The 24,227-nt window shown below is 41.4% G+C and overlaps 1 protein-coding gene across 1 annotated transcript; it reads left to right on the forward strand.

Annotated features, from left to right (window-relative positions):
• The first annotated feature begins 351 nt into the window (after positions 1–351).
• On the forward strand, positions 352–23,117 carry fbxw8 (F-box and WD repeat domain containing 8). Its single transcript, XM_060882861.1, has 11 exons — positions 352–892; positions 3,331–3,435; positions 4,234–4,398; positions 4,494–4,582; positions 6,003–6,160; positions 6,235–6,431; positions 7,056–7,298; positions 14,926–15,053; positions 19,594–19,767; positions 20,929–21,045; positions 21,812–23,117. The coding sequence occupies exons 1-11, from the start codon at positions 494–496 to the stop codon at positions 21,978–21,980; spliced, it is 1,944 nt and encodes a 647-aa protein (XP_060738844.1). The 5' UTR covers positions 352–493; the 3' UTR covers positions 21,981–23,117.
• Positions 23,118–24,227: the final 1,110 nt, after the last annotated feature.

The raw sequence follows: 24,227 nt of genomic DNA on the forward strand, positions 1-24,227 counted from the left end.
ATTGATCCATCCAACAATTATCCAGACAACTATCCATCCATGCATCCATCCATCCAACCAACCATCCATCCATCTCTCCATCCATCATCCAACAATTATCCATCCAACCATCCTTCCATCCAACCAACCATTCATCCATCCACCAATTATCCATCCAACCATTCAACCAACGAACCAACCATTCATCCATCCAACAATTATCCATCCAACTATCCATCTCACCTCAGTCCAGGTATTCTCTATACCAGCCACCCTGTTGTGAAAGGAAGATCTAGATACACCACACTGATTAGATCAGTCATTATTTCTATAAAATACTCCACCATGTATTGAAAGGTTTGTGTTTTCGGACGCACAGAACCCGGAACCATTTAAGGTAACAACGCATAATCCAGCCGAGACTATTACTCGGACGGACCGCGAAGTTTGTTTGCGTTCAGAGTCGTAATCAAGGAATCAATAATATTTAGGATGAAATAAGAGTTTATGTGAAATGGAGGACGAGGACGAGCTGTCGGATTTCCGAAAGCGGTGGAAACAGGAACTAGAGACAAAGCCTCGGTTGACAGATAACAATGCAGTGGGTTATTTTGGACGCTGCAGTGAAGCGGATGTGATTAATGAACAGAAAGCTGGTGAATCTCAGAGGAAACGTCGAGATGACGGTTTAAAACGTCTTCAGGAGGTTTGTAGCGATCAGCCACAGTACGTGTCCATCGCAGAGGGTTTGTTGGAGGGTAGAAGCAGCCCCCTGATGGCCCGGATGGAGCAGGAGAGACTGCGGAGGAAGAGACGCTGTGAGCGGGGAGATGAACATCAGCAGCTCCGCTCTGCTCCACACAGCCGGAAGGAAGATCACCTTCCTCTCCTTGACCAGTTTATTCAGGATTTGGTAAGTTGAAATGGTTCAGGTTTGGAATAATAATAATAATAATAATAATAATAATAATAATAATAATAATAACTAGATTTATGCTAGGCCGGCCGGCATGCAATTTAAACCTCTGTCCAGAGTATCACGCTAAAGAAGCAACAAACTTTCAACCATATATAGTTGTTACAGTACACAGTGACATGAGACAACGTTTCTCCAGGATCATGATGCTACATAGAACAAAGACAGAGCTGAGGACTTAGTAAGTTAGTCCTAGATACATAAAGTGCCTCTATGCAACCTGGTGCAATTAAGACAGTGCAGGACAAAAGTCAATAAGACAGGACAAAATGTCAAGCAAAAGTCAATGCAGGACAAAAGACAATAAGACAGTGCAGGACAAGACATTAAGACATTAAGTGCAGGGCAAAAGACAGTGCAGGACAAAATAAAGAAAGAGTGCAGGACAAAAGACAGTGCAGGACAAAAGACAAAAAGACAGTGCAGGACAAAAGACAAAAAGACAGTGCAGGACAAAATACAGAAAGAGTGCAGGACAAAAGACAGTGCAGGACAAAAGACAAAAAGACAGTGCAGGACAAAATAAAGAAAGAGTGCAGGACAAAAGACAGTGCAGGACAAAAGACAAAAAGACAGTGCAGGACAAAAGACAAAAAGACAGTGCAGGACAAAATAAAGAAAGAGTGCAGGACAAAAGACAGTGCAGGACAAAAGACAAAAAGACAGTGCAGGACAAAAGACCGTGCAGGACAAAAGACAAAAAGACAGTGCAGGACAAAAGACCGTGCAGGACAAAAGACAGTGCAAACAAAAAATACAAGAACAATACACAAAAGACATTACACAAAAGCAGCACTGACTAGTGTAAATACTGTATGTTTATTCAATATTACTGGAATGAACACATTAGTATTATAGCAGCAGTTACATGAGATAATGTAAAGTATTGTGCAAAACAGCAATCAACTGAAATGTGAGACAGCAAAGAGCAAAAACTGTGTAAAACAGCATGTAAACTGTCTGATATGATGGTGCTGTGATGGTCTCTGGGACTCTGATGATTATTCCAGGAGCACTGGCAGGAATACACCATGAATAATAATAATAATAATAATAATAATAATAATAATAATAATAATAATATTATTATTATTATTATTATTATTATTAATAATAATAATAATAATTAATAATTTATTGATAATCATTATAAAAAAGAATATTAATCTAAGTTTCTAATTAATGAATAAAACGGCAAACTAAAATGTAAAGGTCACAATAGGGCTAGCTTTTATTTATTTATTTGTTTTATATTAAAGTCTTGTGTGGCGCAGAGCCAAAAGGAAAGGACGAAGATCAGATGAGAAATGTGAAGATCGGAGAGTGCATGCAGGAAGAACCAGGCTTGATAGGTGCAGAGCAGGGAAGAAATATTACGTTCTATTTCTTAATAATTCTTTAAAGCGCATAATATCCGTCAGAATTTTTAATTTATGTGATCCACTTCAGCTTTATCCAGTCAGAGGTAGAAAATAAATAAATAAAAAAATTACATTTTTTTTTACATTGTAGTTTTTTAAAAAAATAAATAAATAATAATTTATTATATAAAATTTATTATATAAATTTTATTTAAATATTTATTATATAAAAGTTATATTATATAATTTTAAATAAATAAATTCATTTTTTAAATTTTTTTTTTTTTAGTTTTTTCCTCTCTAACTGAATCCAATTTCTACAGGGTGCCAAAACATTTGATTTGCCATGTATTTTCTAGAGTGCCTAAAAATTCAGGAACCAATAAGAATTCAGAGAAGCGCCATCTCTCCACTTTCATGCAATTTAAGGCTATTGTCACCTTTAAGGAAAAAAAAATAAATAAAAAAGATAAATTTAACAAACGTATATAAGGAAGTGTGTGTTTTATCTGAATTATATAATTATTTATATATTTTCAGCATAGTTTCCCCTTTTTAATCAGTGTAGCATTTTATACTGTCAACCTTTTTATATATATATATATATATATATATATATATATATATATATATATATATATATATATATATATATTTTAATAATAATATTTATTAAGTAATATGAGTAATATTTACTCTTAATAATAATAATAATATTATAATAATTCAAGAACTATGACAAATACACACACCTAGCTCGGAATTATGCTTATTAATAAATAAACACAGGTACTAAGATTTACACGACTTCTTGTAATATAACAGGACCAAGATTCATGGTCTGGAAGATAGAAAGATAAAACTGATCTGTTTTCACATGTATTATGTAAGTAAGTGACATTTTGCTGATGCAAGTTCAAGTAAATATAGTTTCTGGCAGTAGAAGTTCAATTATTATCCAATTTCTCTCTCTCTCTCTCTCACCGTCTCTCTCCTTTATCCTGACCCGTTTAGATTGAGGTGAACGAAATCCCCTTCTTCGATGTCGAGCTGCCGTATGAACTGGCGCTGAAGATTTTCCAGTTCCTGAGCAAAGCTGAACTGGGTCGATGCGCTCAGGTAATCGATCGTAATGCGCAGTATCGCTTAATATCAGGAGCTATAGTGCAGTGATGCAGGACGACGTCGTGAAAACGGTTATTTTCTTATTACAGCATGTTTAAAATAATAACCTATCATTCGAATTCTAACTTAAACTTGTACAGAGCTGAGCTGATGTTAAAGGTGGGGTGCCGAGTCGGGCCGATTAACCAAACAAACGTGTAACCAATTAGCAGAAAGGGGCGTGTCTTGTCACTATGCGGCATAAAGAGTGTTCAGTGCGCATGTGTGACGTTAGCAGAAAGTGATTGAAACATTGACATGGCGGATAAAAACGAAAAGCGAAAAAAGGCTTACGATAAGACAAGAAGCAGGACCCGTGTTAATATAGGATCAGCTTTCCAGCGCTGGCGAGAACTGAACGTCTTCCGCGTGAAACGGAGCTAAACCTTTCACGGTACAACACACAGTACTACAAAAACACATTTGAACTGTATTACCATAGCATTACTCATTGAGTTCATAAAAATATCCCCTCGGCCAGCTGCCCCAGCAGGTTCCGCCACAATAGTTGCCTGGGTTATGTATGTATGTGTGGGGCGGAGCTAAAACGGGTGACACCCATTTGGGTTAGGGGCGTGTTTGTTTTGGTGATTTCAAATGTCAACATTGGCTTTCAAACATCGGAGACCGCACCTTTAAGATGAAATTGGATCAGATTAAAGATTTGAATTAATCCCCAAGAGGAAAACTGGTCATTCGGTACCTGGACCCATCATGTAGTTTAGTTGAATCTGTCTGTTCCCTGTGCATCAGGTGAGTAAGTCATGGAGAGTGTTAGCGGAGGACGAGGTCCTGTGGTACAGGTTGTTCATTCAGGAGGGGTATCACCGAGGGGCAAGTGTATCTGACTCGCCCTGCTGGAAAAGTACGCTGAGGGACTGCATCAACACTGAGAAAACTGTCAAGTACAACTGGAAGGTGAGTAACAGGAGCAGATGTTCAGAACTGGAGTAAGAACTGGATTTCATTACGAATACAGCCTTTGGGTTTCTGTTCTTTTCCGTGTCCTACAGAATCGTGTCGGGTCCATCAGCTATCTGCAGTATGAACAGGGGAAAGTGTTGTGTGATGTCAGTTCCTGTGACAGACTGGTCTTGGCTGGGTGAGTGTTTATCCAGTAGAGGGCTCAAACCCTTCCCTTTTTCCAAGCTCCCTGCTCAGTGGCAACAAAACACACAGCCACGATACTCTAAACCAGGGATGTCAAGCTCAAATTCACAGTGGGCCAAAATATAAAACTGAGATAAAGTCACGGGCCAAACTGAATATTTATTGAAAAATGAACTGCAACTGATAGGTAATGTTCAACCTTTTTCATATGGAAACAAACTTTAGTTCTGCTTGAACACAGGATTTGGAACAACCAGAGCTTGATATTACAAACACATAAGAAATTCATTCATTCACTCACTCATCTTCTACCGCTTATCCGAACTACCTCGGGTCACGGGGAGCCTGTGCCTATCTCAGGCGTCATCGGGCATCAAGGCAGGATACACCCTGGACGGAGTGCCAACCCATCACAGGGCACACACACACTCTCATTCACTCACGCACTCACACACTAAGGACAATTTTCCAGAGATGCCAATCAACCTACCATGCATGTCTTTGGACCGGGGGAGGAAACCAGAGTACCCGGAGGAAACCCCCGAGGCACGGGGAGAACATGATACCTCCACACACACAAGGTGGAGGCGGGAATCGAACCCCCAACCCTGGAGGTGTGAGGCGAACGTGCTAACCACTAAGCCACCGTGCCCCCCTCTCATTTCTTATTTAAATAAATAAAATAAATGATACCGCTCACTGGATCATTTTAAATTCCTTTTTGAAGTGGATCTTTTTCAAAACCAGCAACAAAACAACCAAAAATAATAAATTCATTCAATGAAAATCCAACTTTTCGACTAGTGTCTTCTTATGTGATATTCTTTGGTTACAGACACGTTAGCTCCGTTAGCACACAAGACAAACAGTTCTGTCCTTTATATTCGTGAACAGATAATCTGCCTCCCACGTGTCTTGAAAGCTCCTATTGTCCATCTTTCGTTTGGCCATTTTTGTGGAGGGTGGAGTTAACTTGCCCGATGTGACTGTAGCACGGTTGTTAACGACTGTCAACAGAGAATGAGGGGCGCTTGCTGTTCGTGACTACGTGTCAATACAGTGGCAAGGCATTCTGGGATTTGTAGTATTAGCGGAGCATGCGGCTAGACAGCTGTAATGCACATTTGATATGATCTCGCGGGCCAAATATAATTTGAGCCAAGAGTTTGACACCCCTGCTCTAGACACAGAAACCCAACAGTGTCCTGTATTTTTTTTTAGCAATAAATGAATGTGTTTGTTTGTACCTACTGAAAATGTTAACGGAACTCCAGGGTACCAACGAGATCCACGGCAGTCACGGCTTGTTCCATCATGCTTCAAAACATTTTACTCCATTTCTGTTACTACATTCCTGTCGTACCACAACACATGTTGTGTTCAGTGTTTTCTAATATTAGGCATTTCTCCAGGTATACCTCAGGCGACGTGCGACTCTGGGACACTCTCCACTGGGAGTCGGGGGCTTTGAACCTACAGCCTTCTCACAGCATCAGAGCCGAAACAACGCCGCCTCAAATCAACCTGGTACAAGTCACCGATAGTGTCGCCTGCGCTGCCTATGAGAATGGTGAGAGGTTTGAGAGTTTGCGTTCAGTCAGCGTATCATCGCGCGCCCTGTCTAAAATTCGTCCAAATGTTTAGGGTGCGTGGAGGTTTGGAGCACCGAATCCGACGTAGAACCCATCCATCACTATCAGCACCTGCAGCAGGTGTGTGCCCTCGACGTGGGCTCCGACGCTCCTGTCGTGACCTCTGCGTCTGGTTCGGAGGTGCGAGTAGACGCGCCAGACGATCGGGGCTACTGGAGAAACGTGTGTCTCACCCAGTTGGCTAAACCTGTAAGTTCCTCCTCCTAAATGGAACAAATCCAAATCAGTTGTCTAACACAATCACGATCTGTGTTTTATTTATAATTAATTAATTGATTAATCAATAATGTCATGCTGGGGGTCACGGTGGCTTAGTGGTTAGCACGTTTGCCTCACACCTCCAGGGTTGGGGGTTCGATTGCCGCCTCCACCTTGTGTGTGTGGAGTTTGCATGTTCTCCCCGTGCCTCGGGGGTTTCCTCCGGGTACTCTGGTTTCCTCCCCCAGTCCAAAGACATGCATGGTAGGTTGATTGGCATCTCTGGAAAATTGTCCGTAGTGTGTGATTGCGTGAGTGAATGAGAGTGTGTGTGCCCTGTGATGGGTTGGTACTCCGTCCAGGGTGTATCCTGCCTTGATGCCCGATGACGCCAGAGATAGGCACAGGCTCCCCGTGACCCGAGGTAGTTCAGATAAGTGGTAGAAGATGAGTGAGTGAGAATGAATAATGTCATGTTGTGTAGATATGTTAGAATGCAGGGTGGAATGAAGTTCACCGATTAATTATCGCTTATGTTGGTCTTACTAGCAGCATCAGGATAAAGAGAGCTTGTGTAGTAATGTCAAAGGTCACGTTATTCGTTTGGATGTTTAGGTGGACGGGTTGTTGGTTGTCCCGGGAAAGCGGGAGAGCCCACTGGTTTCAGCCTGGGCTGGTGAGAGCGTATATCTACTGGATCCAAGTAAGAGAGATGAAGACCACGAGGAGGAGGAGCATGGAGCCCGAGTGCTTCACTTTGTTTACGGCCAGCCTGTTACCTGCATGGACGTGAGCGCATGCCGAGCTGCCCTGGGGGTGAAGAGCTGTGGCTGGGGCATGAACGATGGAGGGAACAAGGTCAGTGGGTTCACATGTACGAAATGTCATAGATCTCCAGACCCGTGTTTTATGCCCACGTCATAATCAGTGTGAAGAGATTTGTTGTGAATCAGCCAATAAGATCTTCATTATTGTTAATTATTAATTATTTTTATAATTAGTATTAGTACACACACACACACACACACAGACACACACACAGACTATCTTGCATGATCAAAAGCAAACACTACTGCTAAGTCTTTTTATATGCAGCGAATCAACACATTTATCGGTATCTTCTACGACGCAAGCGACCAATGTTCATATGACGTCATTTGACGAATATAAAGTTCACTTTTCTGAGAGAGTTTTGATTTAAAACCGCTTTGTTTTGCCCCCCCCCCCCCCCCCACCCCTCAATCGGAGATCACAAATCAGTTACAGGTTTCATCCGACGGTTGCTAAGCAACATATAATGGACAAATTAACATTTAAACCAGCTCTTTGATCGGATTTTTTGAAAAGAAGCCTTTCGATATTTATTTATTTATTTATTTATTTATTTATTTATTTATTCACGTTAAAAAATTGCTTATTATATCGTTCACTAAATTTGTACCGTCGTAAGTCAGACAGCAAGAAAAGCCTTTGTGTGTATTTTCCCTGTATGTTGCATTGTTTTGTTCCTCTGGTTGTTGCTTTAGCAATTTCTCATATGCCTATTAGCACATAAACCAAATGAACCCCTCTATTTAAGGTAATATTAAGCACGATAATCTTTGCTCTGTTCATTTTGGTAATTAACCTTGTTACGTGACCTTTCTTGATACTGTGTGTGTCTTCATTCCCAAAGCGCATGTGTTATGAACAGCTACGATGCGTTTCGGGTCCTTCCAGAAATAGGTCCTTTCCTTTAGGACCGTTTACCTAATTAGTACAAACCCCTGGTCCCGACGTTTCACCCGTGAGAGTTCGGTTTGTTTTTAGTCTTGAAAGCACAGAGAGACAAAGCTGTATTTGTCTAGTCTACGACTGGGACACGTCAGAGAACGATATGTTACATTACCACTAAAACCTGGGGGACTTGTTAGAGTTTAGGCAAAGTCAGTCACTGTATTCATCATGTTTAAACGCAGAACAATACACCGGTCCGATGTGTATACCTTTTAAAATAAACTATTTATGTCACTAGAGACTCCAGCGAGAAAAGTGCTTTAAAATCCCACCTGTTCGGGCTTTAGAGACCCTCACCTGAGCACAGGTCCGGCTCTCGGAGGAACGATCGGTCGCCGGAGTAAAGTGTGAAACGGAGAGACTGTTGATAGTAATTAGATGAGTGCATGATGGATGTGTGCAGATGGTGTCCCTCTGTATTAGACAATAGCTTGGCTCTGCTACCCCGCTGACATCACCGCCATTTAAACACTCTCATTAGCGAGACAGGCTTCAAAACCACAGAGAAGCAAACGCAGAATCTGTGAGTGACAGAACAATTTCTCAAAGCCCCGTTCCAGCTAAATGATGTCAGGGGAGGAATATGTCACCCCTTGAACAGATTTTTTGCTCCAAGAGGCATAACACTGAATAATTTTTAGCTTGGTTTGTACCTTTTTCTTGGGAAGTATCCCTGATTGCTTTTTGCTTGTTTTTAATTGATTCATTATCATATTATATGGCTGTAGGTTGTGACGTAGATCTACATCAGATGTGAATCTACAGAAGGTAAAAACTGGTGAAAATATATTTTAGGTATCTTGGTAAGCAGGACTTGCTAGTGAGGTATTCAGCGAGGAATGGAGAATGAGCTCATTTATAAGCTACAACGATGAATAATGGAAAGGTACAGCACTTACTCACGTGTTAGATTAGCGTCCACATGCTCTCGAATTGGATAGGTGTTAAGCAGTGATAGGTAAGGAAGTACCTGACCTAGTGGGGACAATATGAGGTGCTATTGAACAACAACACAAAACAAATTTGCAAAGATAACTAGCAATGGGGGGGGCACGGCGGCTTAGTGGTTAGCATGTTCGACTCACGCCTCCAGGGTTGGGGGTTCGATTCCCGCCCCTGCCTCCGTGCATCGGGGGTTTCCTCCGGGTACTCCGGTTTCCTCCCCCGGTCCAAAGACATGCATGGTAGGTTGATTGGCATCTCTGGAAAATTGTCCGTAGTGTGTGATTGCGTGAGTGAATGAGTGTGTGTGTGCCCTGCGATGGGTTGGCACTCCGTCCAGGGTGTATCCTGCCTTGATGCCCGATGACGCCAGAGATAGGCACAGGCTCCCCGTGACCCGAGGTAGTTCGGATAAGCGGTAGAAAATGAATGAATGCATGAATGAATGACCTAGCATTGAGTGCCATGGCAGTGAGTGATGCTAATAAAGCTAGCAATGCTAATAAAGCCAAGTCAATTCAAAGTGTAGGATGACATTAAAACGTGCTCGTAATGTAGGAATGTACACGCGTTAAAGCAGGAGTAATGATAAGAGTTAATGAGCAGCATCGGAGGACGTGGTACTTCTACTCACTGGCACTATAAGGTGTTCCTTGTATGTGAAAGATACAAGAAGACGAATGTACAGACATAAAGAAATACCACTATATGACTGATGTAGGAAACACCGTGTGATGAATCGCTTCAATCGAAGGGATTCTCATCATCCCTGCCAGTTTGAGGAGGGGGGCAATTGAACCACTCGTCTTTGTTGCCGATGTGACTTCAGTGCGAAGTCCACTTCTGAGCTCCTAAAGTGAACAAAATCGTCTTAACAACTGGCTGAGAGTTCATACTGAACGCTTTAAAATACAGCACTTCATACCGCAGAAATTACACATTGTGCTCAACAAGTGTAGTTTCTCAGAGCCAAAAATGGACCACTTTTAAGGTGAGAGGCCAAGCAGATTACTCACCCTGAACCCCACTGAGCTGCAAAGATAAAAACCACTGAAATTGACAGTGGCTACATTACGGTTTTGGCAGGTTTTCTGCGAAGTTCAGGCTCCTGCTAGAAGTTAACCACTGTATAACTCTTCCAGAGTTTTCACCAGTATGTAACATAGACTGGCATTGCTTCTTACACTTGACACAACTTGATGATCTCATAGACATCTCATAGTTTCATTTGGAGTTCTGTGGTCTCCTGAAATGAACCAAACAATGCAGACTCTACCAAGACACTTACGGAAGGCATCGTACATCTCAATCGCATTTGAAGCAGTGCTATAATGAACCGTACAGTGGGGCTTTTAAAGAGTGACTGGGTCTTAATTTCTCGACCGCACCTATTGTGCCTGGTAATTAACTGGTGAGTTAAATCAAATTTCCTCTAGGAAAGAGATCACCGGACTGTGGTTGACTACAGCCCCCTGGGACCGGAATTGGGAAACCATGCCCTGGCTCTTTGCTTGGCCAGTTGCCTGGCACATTGCTTGGCCCCTTTGTCTGGCCCCATCACCTGGCCTTTCCCCTGGCACATCCCCTGGATGGTGACCTGGCCTGTTTCCTGGACCGTAGCCTAGCCCATTCCCTGACTAATCACCTGGTCCATCGCCTGGAACCTCCGACTGGCCCTACGGCTTGGCCTTTAACCTCTCTTTCCCTGGCTGTTGACCTGGTCAATCCACTGGCAGGTAGGAATACAAACCTGTAGCCATTTTGCTGATAAAATTGAAGAACCTTGTATTATGTAGTGGATCATGGATTCCCTTCCATATGGATACCACAATAGTCCCTGGGAAAATTAAGGGGACTGCTTCATCTTTACTCAAAATTCTGTAAGGTTGTACTTCAGATTCTACTTTTCATCTGGCCTAGATTTTAATTAGATTAATATAAATCAATTTAACAGAAATCTCTGCTCTTTACTAAGGACCCATGCTAAACATGACTTTACTATTCCTCCGGTGTTGAGGACTCAACTATATCAGTTCAGTGAAAGAAAAAAATAACTGCAGGTTTAGGAAGTAAAAAAGTTTCAGTTCAGTAGATTAAACTGTACCTTTCAAGCAGGAAAGCTCAAAGCTCACCGCCGCCGTAACTCGTTTAAATTACCATCAGACATTGTTAGTCTCGTTCCTGTTCTCCGCTGATCCACGACATCCCTCCATTTTGCCAATTCATGATTAGCACCTTTTCTGCCTGCATGTCATTGTCATGTCTGCCATCACCGTCGTGTGTTGACGGGGTTTTCATGCCGCGCGAGGGGAAGTTAGAGTTGCCAGCACGCACTGGCAGATCCGAGGTGTTCCTGTGTTCCTTAACGAGCAGGCATATGACTCATTAAAACTTGTTAATGAAAGGAAGGAGGCAGCCAGAGTTCACTCCGTCGTTGGTGAAAAAATTCACACTTTTAAAAAGTGTCTTTTGCGTCAGTATTGTCACATCGGAAAAACGTGTGCCCTGATAATCCAGATGCTAGCATGGAATTGAGAATAAACAATTAGTAAGCAAATTACTATCAAAAAAAATCTATATAATAAGTAATAAAATAACAGTGTACTTTTATAGGAAAATGGTATGATGTGTCTTGACCCAAAGCTAGGATACTTCACAACTTTGAAGTTTTGTACGACCGCGTAATCCAGAATGTCTTATTTCCAAATATTCATCAAGACTCATTGTCCCAGGCTCCCACTCAGTCCTCCATGTTCGGCTTTGATGATGAACCCTCGTTTGGAGTTGCTGATGAATTCTTAGCAACAGATTGCTATCAGCTACAGCCACCTTGCAAATATTTTAATGTTGCGCCGGCAGTCAGCTAAAAGTTTACGCCCAGAGTTGGGAAATACATTTACTTCCCTTGGCAGACGCCCTTATCCCAAGCGACTTACAACTGATCGTTGAGGGTTAAGGGCCTTGCTCAAGGGCCCAGCAGTGGTAGCTTTGCATTGCTGGGATTTGATCTCATAACCTTCTGATCTGTAGTCTTAACATCATATCCACTGAGCTACCACTGTGCCAAATGCTGGAAATGTATATTGACATTTCAACCATATGTTTAACCAGTCAGCTGTATGGTCTGGTCTTTATCAGCGATCAGGTCTGCGCTGAACTCAAGAGTTTACGACGACCCGTTAGTTCCTCAGGAGCTCTCGGTTGCACTATTATAAACTGTCGTAGAAAGGACATTATTTACATTTACACTATTTACTGTAGAGTGTCACCTAAATGAGGACGGGTTACTTTCTGAGCCTGGTTCCTCTCAAGGTTTCTTCCTCATGTCCTCTCAGGGAGTTTTTCCTTGCTGTCGCTTATTAGGGATAGGGATAGATATTCATTCATTCATTTTCTACCGCTTATCCGAACTACCTCGGGTCACGGGGAGCCTGTGCCTATCTCAGGCGTCATCGGGCATCAAGGCAGGATACACCCTGGACGGAGTGCCAACCCATCGCAGGGCACACACACACACTCTCATTCACTCACGCAATCACACACTACGGACAATTTTCCAGAGATGCCAATCAACCTACCATGCATGTCTTTGAACCGGGGGAGGAAACCGGAGTACCCGGAGGAAACCCCTGAGTCACGGGGAGAACATGCAAACTCCACACACACAAAGCGGAGGTGGGAATCGAACCCCGATCCTGGAGGTGTGAGGCGAACATGCTAACCACTAAGCCACCGTGCCCCCCTAGGGATAGATATATAGTATTTAAAATTTTAAATGAATGTTTTTATATTAATTTTAAACTTTAATTGTATATATTAATTAATTTATTTTTATTCTTATTTTTTCTTCTTCTTCTTTAATACTATTTATTATTATTATTATTATCATTATTATATATTTTTCTCTCTCTCTCTTCTGTTTCCATACTTCTGCAAAGCTGCTTTGAGACAATGGGAATTGTTAAAAGCAGATATACAAATAAAATTGAATTTGAATATATAGCTGACGCAGTGCACCGCGAAATAAAGGACCAGCAAACAGCGCGAGACAGTGTAAACACAGGACAAACAACACAACATAGCGCCGACCAAGTAAAGAGCGCATTCTCTACAACACATTGTGCATAAGTACAGGGTCGTTAATGAATGTGCAAAACAGCTATTTCATTTTAAGAGGAACTTATTCATGAGCTTCCCTGCTTAAGGAGGCAAAAGAAGAATCAAATAAATTGCTAAGCTCTCTAATTCCGCGTGAATTAATTACATCCTTTGTTGGCGCATCTTTAGCAAAATGAACGAATGACCATACAATCGTCGTCTCCGTGTCTTTTTAACGCTCGATTACAATGGAGTAGACACACGGCACACAAACCTTATCCACCTTGAAATACTCGTTTTTTTGGACGGACTAATTGAACAATTTCTGAGCAGATCTTTGTATAATTTACATAATAACATGAATGGTATACAATCTTTGCCTTTATTTCTACCAAGCGACGGTCTCCATCTAAGCCGGACCGTGTACTCGGACCTATTTTTAAATCAAAGGTGCGCCGTTGTCCTCTTCCACCTTTTTTTCTTTTCTTTTCTCAAATCCATTCACTTGTCATGTTTCACATCTCGCTGAGGTTTTGGCTCACCGGAGGGCAGCGCTCAATTAAGAGTGTCTGGCCCATCCTGGTGCCACTAAACATCTGGCACCTTTACAAAACTTACATCATGCATTTCTCTCACTCCATCCCTCTCTCTCCCTCCCTCTTGTTTCTCTCTCTCTCTCTGCTTGCCTCGCTTTTGTTTGATTTCTTTATCTGTCTGTTAAATTATTCACATCCAATTTGGCGATTCTCCTTTATTTTTTCCCCCTCTGCAGTGTTTAGCTGGTAGCTGCAACCACCAATTTGCCAATTTTGGAGCAGCCATGTTGCCAGCTAGTTGGAGCTCTTTTTCATCCAGCTGTCAGCCTCAGATTTGTTTTATTCAACAATTTTTTTGCAGCAAACGTTTTGGCAAGCCGTTTCTGAGACACGGCTGAAGCCAGCTCTCACTGGGTCAACGGCGTGGAGCATTAACGACTGCCTACAACTACAGTATATTAAATGGATTTTAAGCAGTAATCATCAGACCTATGTGATGATTCAGGGTTGGATTAGAAACAAGCTTTAGAGATCTAGAGAGTGTCTTCATTTATTTATTACCCAAGGAAAGCAATGCAGTGTAATTTAAACGGATAAAAAGTTCTTTATTAAACAAACAAAACAAAAAAAAAACACTGATTCCTGATCAGAAGGTTGTGAGTTCAAATCCCAGGTCCTCCAAGCTGCCACTCCTGGTCCCCTGAGCAAGGAACTTAACCCTCATTTGCTCAGCTGTATAAATAAGATAAGGGTGTAAATGGACAGATGATGTAAATGTAATACCTGCCAAATGGCGTAAATATAACCTAACGTTCCCAGGGATCACATTAAAGACGAAGTACATGACAAATCCCAGATAGCGCCGGCATTTCGGATGTAATCACACAAAAAAGAAAACGGCTCCAAGATAACTAGGAGCAAATGATCTATACGTGAGGATCCGAGAAGGCGTAGATCCTTCTCGAGACCGGCCGGTCGGCTGTCGGCGACCGACGTAAGCGTGAGGTCTCTGGAGCTCATACAGGTGCCGGAGTTGGAAAGCTGCCACCATCAGACACTCTGTAGTCTCCGATTACACCTTTTTCTCATCTGTTTTTCGATCCTCATCATGCAGCATCTTCCTCCGTCCTCAGGTTCGTGTGTACAGCCTGGAGACCGGGCAAACCGAGATGGTGTTGGGGAACTCGGCTGGAGACTTCACCTGCATCAGCCTGAGAGATGCCCCCCTTCATCTGCTGGTGTGCGGGAACAAAGACAGGCGGTACGTCGCATGTGCACATGTGCCCACACACACACACACACACACATTCACACAAAATCTCTCTTGTGCACGTTCTCACTCACACTTCTGTTATCTCTTTGGCAACCTGAAAGCTTCAAGTGGCTGAACAAGCTGGGATGAATAACCTTAGCAGCAGCGTTCTCATTTACATACAGAGCTGCTGTGAATTGTTTTATCGGCCGTAATGGATGAGCCTTTTATAGTACACGTATTAGCATAACCCAGGATTCTTTTGTGTTCCTGACACCTGAGTCATACCAATGTGGGACACAGCACAAATGCACTTTCACATCAGATTGGGTTTCGAAATTTCAATTAACGTTAAAAGCCTTTAAAATTCAAATTATTATTATTATTTGTTGTTATTATTATTATTATTATTATAGAGGCAGCGTTTAAAAAAATTTAATTACCTTTGCAGTTAATAAGTAGGAATAATTAGAATGCTGTATATACATTTGAAATTTTAATATTTTAATTTTTAATTAACCTTCGTTTTTTTTTTTTCATTTCTAATAAATTTGTAATTTTTTTTATAAATTATAATAAATTTTATAAATTTTTTATAATGTTTTTTTGTATTACTAAAATACTAATTTGGTATTTGGTAATTACTAACTAATACTAAGTAATTTGTATTACTTTGATTATCTAACAGATATTCTAAAGTAATGTTTTTTTTGTTGTTGTTTTTTTTGCTGGTTTTTTCTTTTTATCTGTTTTTTTTTTCGTTTTTTCTTTTTTTCTTTTTTTTTTTTTTTTTTTTTCTCTCTTTTAACGTTTTTTTTTTCCCCCCTGAATCTTCTGGAAGCACAAGTCTCCATCTTGTCATTGTGTATCTGAGTCTGATCAACTGGAGGAGATCGATTAAGTAGACAAAGGACTAGAGAGTGACAGGGTATCGGCTGTGAGTCCTTCAAAAAAAAAAAAGCCCCTAAACACATCTGGAACCTGTTTCACGGTGTACGAGATGCTGTGCCAAGTAAAGAGGCTTTCAGTCGCACTCGTGCCTGGACAGCGGAAGCACTATTTGGCAAGTAAAGAAAAGCTTGCTGAGCCTTTGTAGATAAACTCCTGCTGCGCTTTCACTCGGGCACTAAGTACACAGCCAAGGGTTGAGGGCCTCATGTAGCGGGGTCCAGCTGTGGCCCCTTTTAATCATCACCGCATCCTTAGAGCGCTTTCTCGAGCAACACATCTGCAATAAGCAAAGAGAGAGAGGGAGAAAGAGAGAGAGAGAAAGAGAGAGGAGAAGAGGCTCTTACCTTTTGTCTGTCTCTGTGAGGAGCAGCTCAACAAAATGATCTGTGTGAATGCCAGAGATGGACTGTCTCTGTCCAGACCCCCAGAGCGGAGAAGGAGGAAATTGAGGTCTGGGTGGCTATTAGAGTGGCTGAAGGCCAGGGCCTGATGTGTGCATTCATCCCTCAATCCAGTTCATAAGAGAGAGAGAAAGACAGAGAGAGAGCGAGAGAGCGAGAGAGCGAGAGAGCGAGAGAGAGAGAGAGAGAGAGAGATTTTATTGTGGATTTAGTAACTGAAAAGCCTCATTGTGACTTTCAATAAATTGGTCTCAGATGTTCTGTCAGGTTGGATGTTAATCTTCACAGCTGATCATCTTCACATTTGATATCTAAAAACCGCTCCAAGATCATCCACAACACCATCTACAACATTATCAACACCAACCACATCATTATCAACACCAACCACATCATCATCCACAACACCATCTACAACATTATCAACACCAACCACATCATTATCAACACCAACCACATCATCATCCACAACACCATCTACATTATCAACACCAACCACAACACCAACCACATCATTATCAACACCAACCACATCATCATCCACAACACCATCTACAACATTATCAACACCAACCACATCATTATCAACACCAACCACATCATCATCCACAACACCATCTACAACATTATCAACACCAACCACATCATCAACCACATCATCATTAACAAACACCATCCACAACATTATCAACACCAACCACATCATCATCCACAACACCATCTACAACATTATCAACACCAACCACATCATCATTAACAAACACCATCCACAACATTATCAACACCAACCACATCATCATCCACAACACCATCTACAACATTATCAACACCAACCACATCATCAACCACATCATCATCCACAACACCATCCACAACATTATCAACACCAACCACATCATCATCCACAACACCATCCACAACATTATCAACACCAACCACATCATCCACAACACCAACCACAACATTATCAACACCAACCACAACATCATCCACAACACCATCCACAACATTATCAACACCAACCACAACATCATCCACAACACCAACCACAACATTATCAACACCAACCACAACATCATCCACAACATCATCCACAACACCAACCACAACATTATCAACACCAACCACAACATCATCCACAACACCAACCACAACATTATCAACACCAACCACAACATCATCCACAACACCATCCACAACATTATCAACACCAACCACAACATCATCCACAACACCAACCACAACATTATCAACACCAACCACAACATTATCAACACCAACCACAACATCATCCACAACACCAACCACAACATCATCCACAACACCAACCACAACATTATCAACACCAACCACAACATCATCCACAACACCAACCACAACATTATCAACACCAACAACAACATTATCAACACCAACCACATCATCATCCACAACACCAACCACAACATTATCAACACCAACCACAACATTATCAACACCAACCACAACATTATCAACACCAACCACAACATTATCAACACCAACCACAACATTATCAACACCAACCACAACATTATCAACACCAACCACAACATTATCAACACCAACCACAACATCATCCACAACACCAACCACAACATTATCAACACCAACCACAACATTATCAACACCAACCACATCATCATCCACAACACCAACCACAACACCAACCACAACACCATCCACAACATTATCAACACCAACCACAACATCATCCACAACATTCTCAACACCAACCACATCATCCACAACATTATCAACACCAACCACAACATCATCCACAACACCAACCACAACACCAACCACAACATTCTCAACACCAACCACATCATCATCCACAACACAAATCCCCACATCAACACCAACCACAACATCATCCTCAACACCAACCACATCATCCACAACACCAACCACAACATCATCCATAACATTCTCAACACCAACCACATCATCCACAACACCAACCACAACATCATCCATAACATCCTCAACACCAACCACATCATCCACAACACCAACCACAACATCCTCAACACCAACCACAACATCCTCAACACCAACCACAACAACATCCTCAACACCAACCACAACATCCTCCACACCAACCACATCATCAACCTCCACACCAACCACATCATCATCCTCAACACCAACCACAACACCAATACCACCAACCACAACAAACTTTAATTATTTCACTACATTAAATGCTGTTACAGTTGCATTACAAAGAATAAAAGGCCAATAAACTGCACAGGAGAAGAATCAGGAAACAGAGAAAATAAAGATGCAATAGAAGTTTCCAAAATTAATAATTAAGTATTAAATAGTAATAATGAATTGGGGAAAAAAGGTAAAAAAAATCCCACTTAAATATATTTATCACTTATCTAACGTCTTAAATCGGAGCAAATCTGACTCGTGAGGCAGAGAGAAAAAAAAACATGATAATAACTGATGCTTTAACAGTAGAATAGGATGTGAGCGAGTATCAGGAACAAGCCGTCCTCTGGCACAGGACCTGTCGGAAAGCAGTGTCTCTGATTTATCGAAGGAAACGTGTTCCTCGACAGCTCACTGAAGTCACCTCGTGTTCCAGCTCGAGATTAATGAAAGTTCTGAAGTGCCAGGGTCTGAATTTCACTCCCTCACCAAAGCCAGACAAACAGCATCTCTATCAGACGAATCTCCGGCAAGCCGCAACGCGTCCACACGACGTCCACGTCCACACGACGTCCACGTCCACACGACGTCCACGTCAACGCGGCGTCTTCTACATGAAATCATACAACCGCAATCAAAAGGTTCACTCACTGTCTCCCAACCTGGAATGAAGCCTTTACTCGTCTGAGCGTAATTAGATTTCGGTGATTAGGAGCTCGTCCATGTGCGGTTATCTCTTGGCTGCTTTCGCTACCATTAAGCAACGGCGGCCACAGATGGTTTCCAAATCCTTAGTGCCTTTTTCTTGGTCACTTATTATGTTTGCTTTGGCTGCCTGCCAGTTTTTCAATCTTCACAAAGACACTTTGTTGTAGGTTTGAAAATTAAGAGCGGGGCGACTCGGTGAACCTTTTTTTTTCCCCCCCAAATTAATTGAAAGTCTCTGCAGTAATTGATACGCATCCCATCTGTCTTTGTGCTTGTTCATGTTTTTCCATTTGCTCTCTCTCACTCAGGGTTCGAGCGTTCGACCTGCGTTCTGGCTCCTCGGCCGTCTCGCTCTACGCACATCACCTGGGCGTGACGGCGGTGCGAGCCGACGACTGGAAGATCGTGAGCGGCGGCGGCGAAGGACTGGTCTGCGTGTGGGAAATGAGGATGGGGGCCAAACTCTGGGAGATGCACAACAGGTACGAGGGATTCTGTTTGCTGCTACAAGCAGGCGAACATCGTGTTAGTTCCTCAACCTCGGCTACAAAGGAAGACGCATCTCTTGAATACACGCTCGTTCTGCTTCGGCTCGGTGCAACCATAGTAATGAAATACAACAAAGTCGGAGCGAACGTCTGCGTTTCAGTGCGACATCATTAATAAAGGACAAACTTTTACATTCCTGATAAACTGCTTAGTAATAATTCAGTAGCGTCTGTAATCTCCGTCATCAGTCGAGTCCTCAGTACAAGTCCTGGTTAGCATGTAATGCTTCATCACATACAGTCACAGAACTGAAACTCTTAGTTCTAGAAGATAACGATTCTAAATTTTAGATGTTTACGAACATCTCGGGGAACAGAAATGGGTTTGATATCATTATTTACTCTAAAGAGAGAAACCTTTGTGTGGAAAAAAGTGTTTTTGTGTTTATTAATAAGAATTCTGTAAGCAGATCAGCATTGTGTGTCTCTCTCTGTGTATCTGTGTGTGTCTCTGTCTCTCTGTGTATCTGTGTGCGTGTGTGTGTGTCTCTCTGTATCTGTGTGTGTGTGTGTGTCTCTCTGTCTCTCTGTGTATCTGTGTGTGTGTCTCTCGCTCTCTCTGTGTGTTTGTGTGTGTTTGTGTGTGTGTGTCTCTCTCTCTCTCTCTCTCTCTCTCTCTCTCTCTCTCTGTCTATCTGTGTGTATGTCTGTCTCTGTCTCTGTGTGTGTGTGTGTCTCTCTCTCTCTCTGTGTATGTCTGTCTGTGTCTGTGTGTGTGTGTCTCTCTCTCTCTGTGTATGTCTGTCTGTGTCTGTGTGTGTGTGTCTCTCTCTCTCTCTCTCTCTCTCTCTCTCTCTGTCTCTGTGTATGTCTCTCTCTCTCTCTCTCTCTCTCTCTGTGTGTGTGTGTGTCTCTCTCTCTCTCTGTGTGTCTGTCTCTCTGTCTCTGTGTGTGTGTCTCTGTCTCTCTGTGTGTGTCTCTCTCTTTGTGTGCCTGTCTCTTTGTGTGTGTGTTTGTGTGTGTCTCTCTCTTTCTGTCTCTCTCTCTGTGTGTCTTTCTTTCTGTCTCTTTGTGTGTGTGTGTGTCTCTCTCTCTCTCTCTGTCTCTCTCTCTCTGTGTCTTTCTCTCTCTTTGTGTGTGTGTGTGTGTGTGTAGGCACCCAGTTCGTCACATACGGTTTAACAGCAGCACCTTGTTGACGGCCAACATCCCAGATGAGAAGAACCCACGTGGCGCCTGCATCACTGACGATGACCTCACTGCTCACCGCAGGTAACACAACTAGAGTCAGAAACACACAACTTACTGCTTTAGTGCACAGAACTTTACTAAACAGATCATCACTACTGATTCTACTCAATTAAACCTCTAATTAAGGTCTGTCTTACTGTAGTGAATAATAATAATAATAATAATAATAATAATAATAATAATAATAATAATAATAATAATAATAAGTTATAAATGTACACAACTCAGACGGTATAAATAAATAACAGGAAATGCAAAAAATAAATAAACTATAAAATAAATTATTATAGTATCCAGTAATATCTGTGAAATGTCTACAGATGATGGAAGGAGTGAATAAATAATAAAAAAAAAATAAAAATATTATTAATAATAAAATGAAATAAAACACATAAATACTGACAGCTATGTACTGTAAATATGAACAAATGAACAAACAAATGGGAAATAAAAAAATTAAATGATAAATAATAGAACACATAAATACTTATCTGTGTATAAATAAATAAATAAATAAGGAACAGGAAAAAAAATAAATAAGGATATAATAATTAAAATAAAATAAATTAAAATAATAAACCACACATAAATCAATACAGTGTTAAGTTTTTTTTTCTTATTTCTTTAAAGTTCTGAACATTAAGTCTAGGAATTTTTTTATAAAGTTCAGAGCATAAAGTCTATGAAAATTTACTGATTTCTGATAAAAAGTCCCATATACTTTTTTTTTTTTTAAACCCTGTTATATGAATCCAGTGTCACATTAAACCTGTTATTCTGCACCTAGACATCGGGGGGCGATCTGCTACTACGATTTCTCCATGGATTCCTCCTCCCAGGACCACGTGCTGCCCATCTGCAGGTCCGACTACACCGAGACCACCGGCTACAGCTACAACATCGGCCTGGTTACGCCTTACGACGCGCTCGCCGACCCTCACAGCTCAGGGCTGTGACCCATAACACACCAGGACAAGATGGATCAGAGCCCGGAAGATTCTTTACACTTCTCTCTTTGTTTAGAATCAGACTTTATATAATGAACATGCCTGTATAGACTTAAAAAAAAACACTTCTTCAAATTTATTTTATTTTTAAAGACTTTTTTAAAGTTTCTTTTTTTGTAATATATTTTTTTACACTCGAACTGAAGCTTAGTTACGTTTAATGGGAGGTCTGTAAACATCAGTCATTTGGAGAACATACTGATTATTTTATTTGTTTTTTAACAAAGCTCACAGACTCATTAATGTGGGCAGGGAACTCTAATGAGAAAAGAATTTTAGCAGCTCGCTTTCCACACACACACATACAGAGACACACACACATACAGACACACACATACAGACACACACACCAGACACACATACACATACAGAGACACACACACAGACACACACACACATACAGACACACACACACACACACACACCAGGCACACATACAGAGAGACACACACATACACACACACACATACAGAGACACACACACACACAGACACACACACACACACACACACAGACAGACACACACATACACACGCACACACGCACACACACACACACAGACACACACAGACACACACACACCAGACACACACACACCAGACACATACACACACACACACACAGACACACACACTAACTATGGTAAATAGGGCATGTGGTAGCCTAGTGGATAAGGTGTTGTGAATTAGATCCCAGGTTCACCAAGCTGCCACTGTTGGGCCCCTGAGCAAGGCCCTTAACCCTCAATTGCTCAGCTGTATAAAAAATGAGATGATGTAAGTCGCTTTGAATAAGGGCATCTGTCAAATGATGTAAATGTAAACTACAAACTGCATATTTAATGCGATGACTCGGGGAAACAAGCAACAAGGAAATGATCCAATACGATCAGGGTTCGTTTTTACAATTTTATTTTTAATACCCACACATTCTTGCAGGTTTTATTTTATACACAAACGTCATTTACAGCGAGCACAAATAAGCATTCGGAAACGTGTGTTTTTTTTGTTAATTCATTTATTTCCAGTCCATACAGTCACTTTAAACGGACACACAATGTGTTTTAACGTAAAAAGGAAATATGCTAAAAAATACAGAACAGATGGAGGGAAGGTTTTCAGGCACTGTATTAAAAAGAGAAGTTACATGAAAAATAAAGTAAGATGTAAATACTGTGAGAAATGCTCAGTAGCACCTGTTGTCAGTTATAAAATGTTGGCGTAGGATGTAAGATTTCACACACACTTTCACACAGTGTTTTTTCACACTCCGTTCAAACTAATAGTCGTGACGTGACGTGGCTCATGAGGAAAAATCTCGTTTGGTTTCGTTCGTTTATCTCACAAAGCATTATGCTGTGTGCTAATATTTTTGAAATGTTGCTAGGAGTCACGTTCGGCGTCGACGTTCCACATAAATTAATGAGTAACTTTTAATCTTTCTCACTATCTCGACTTGCTGCAATAAAGGAAGCTTATCTAAGTTTCAGTTTGATACTTGGGTACTATTCGCTTTCGAAGACTTTCGGAGAGAATGAAATAAAAATAGAATTTGGATGAGGCCAAGAACACCGTACACGCAGGGTGAAGCATGGTGGTGGGAGCATCGGGATATTTATATATACTTATTTGTATAGCGCTTTCAGTAATTGACATTGTCTCAAAGCAGCTTCATAGAAGTATAGAAACAGAATAAAAATTGTAATGTTTAAAATTAAATGACTCTTTATCTCTAACATCTGTCCTTAAAGGTGCGGTGCACGATGTTTGAAAGCCAACGTTGACATTTGAAATCACCAAAACAAACACACCCCTAACCCGAGGGGATGTTTTTATCAATAAATGAACACAATGAGTAATACTATGGTAATACAAATGTGTTTTTGTAGTACTGTGTGTTGTACCGTGAAAGGTTTAGCTCCGTTTCACGCGGAAGACGACGTTCAACACCTAGAACCCGAGGCAGAGGTAACGGCAGGTATCCGCCATGTCAACGTTTCAATCGCTTTCTGCTAATGTCACACATGCACACTGAATACTCTCTCCACCGCATATTGACAAGACACGCCCCTTTCTGCTCATTGGCTACACGTTTGTCTTGTTTGTCGGCCCGACTCAGTTTTCTGAAGCATTTTTCAAACATCGTGCACCGCACCTTTAATGAGAAAGCCAGAGGCGACGGTGGTGAGGACAAACT

Source organism: Tachysurus vachellii, chromosome 12, assembly GCF_030014155.1.
Source record: "Tachysurus vachellii isolate PV-2020 chromosome 12, HZAU_Pvac_v1, whole genome shotgun sequence".
NCBI classification, from domain to species: domain Eukaryota; kingdom Metazoa; phylum Chordata; class Actinopteri; order Siluriformes; family Bagridae; genus Tachysurus; species Tachysurus vachellii.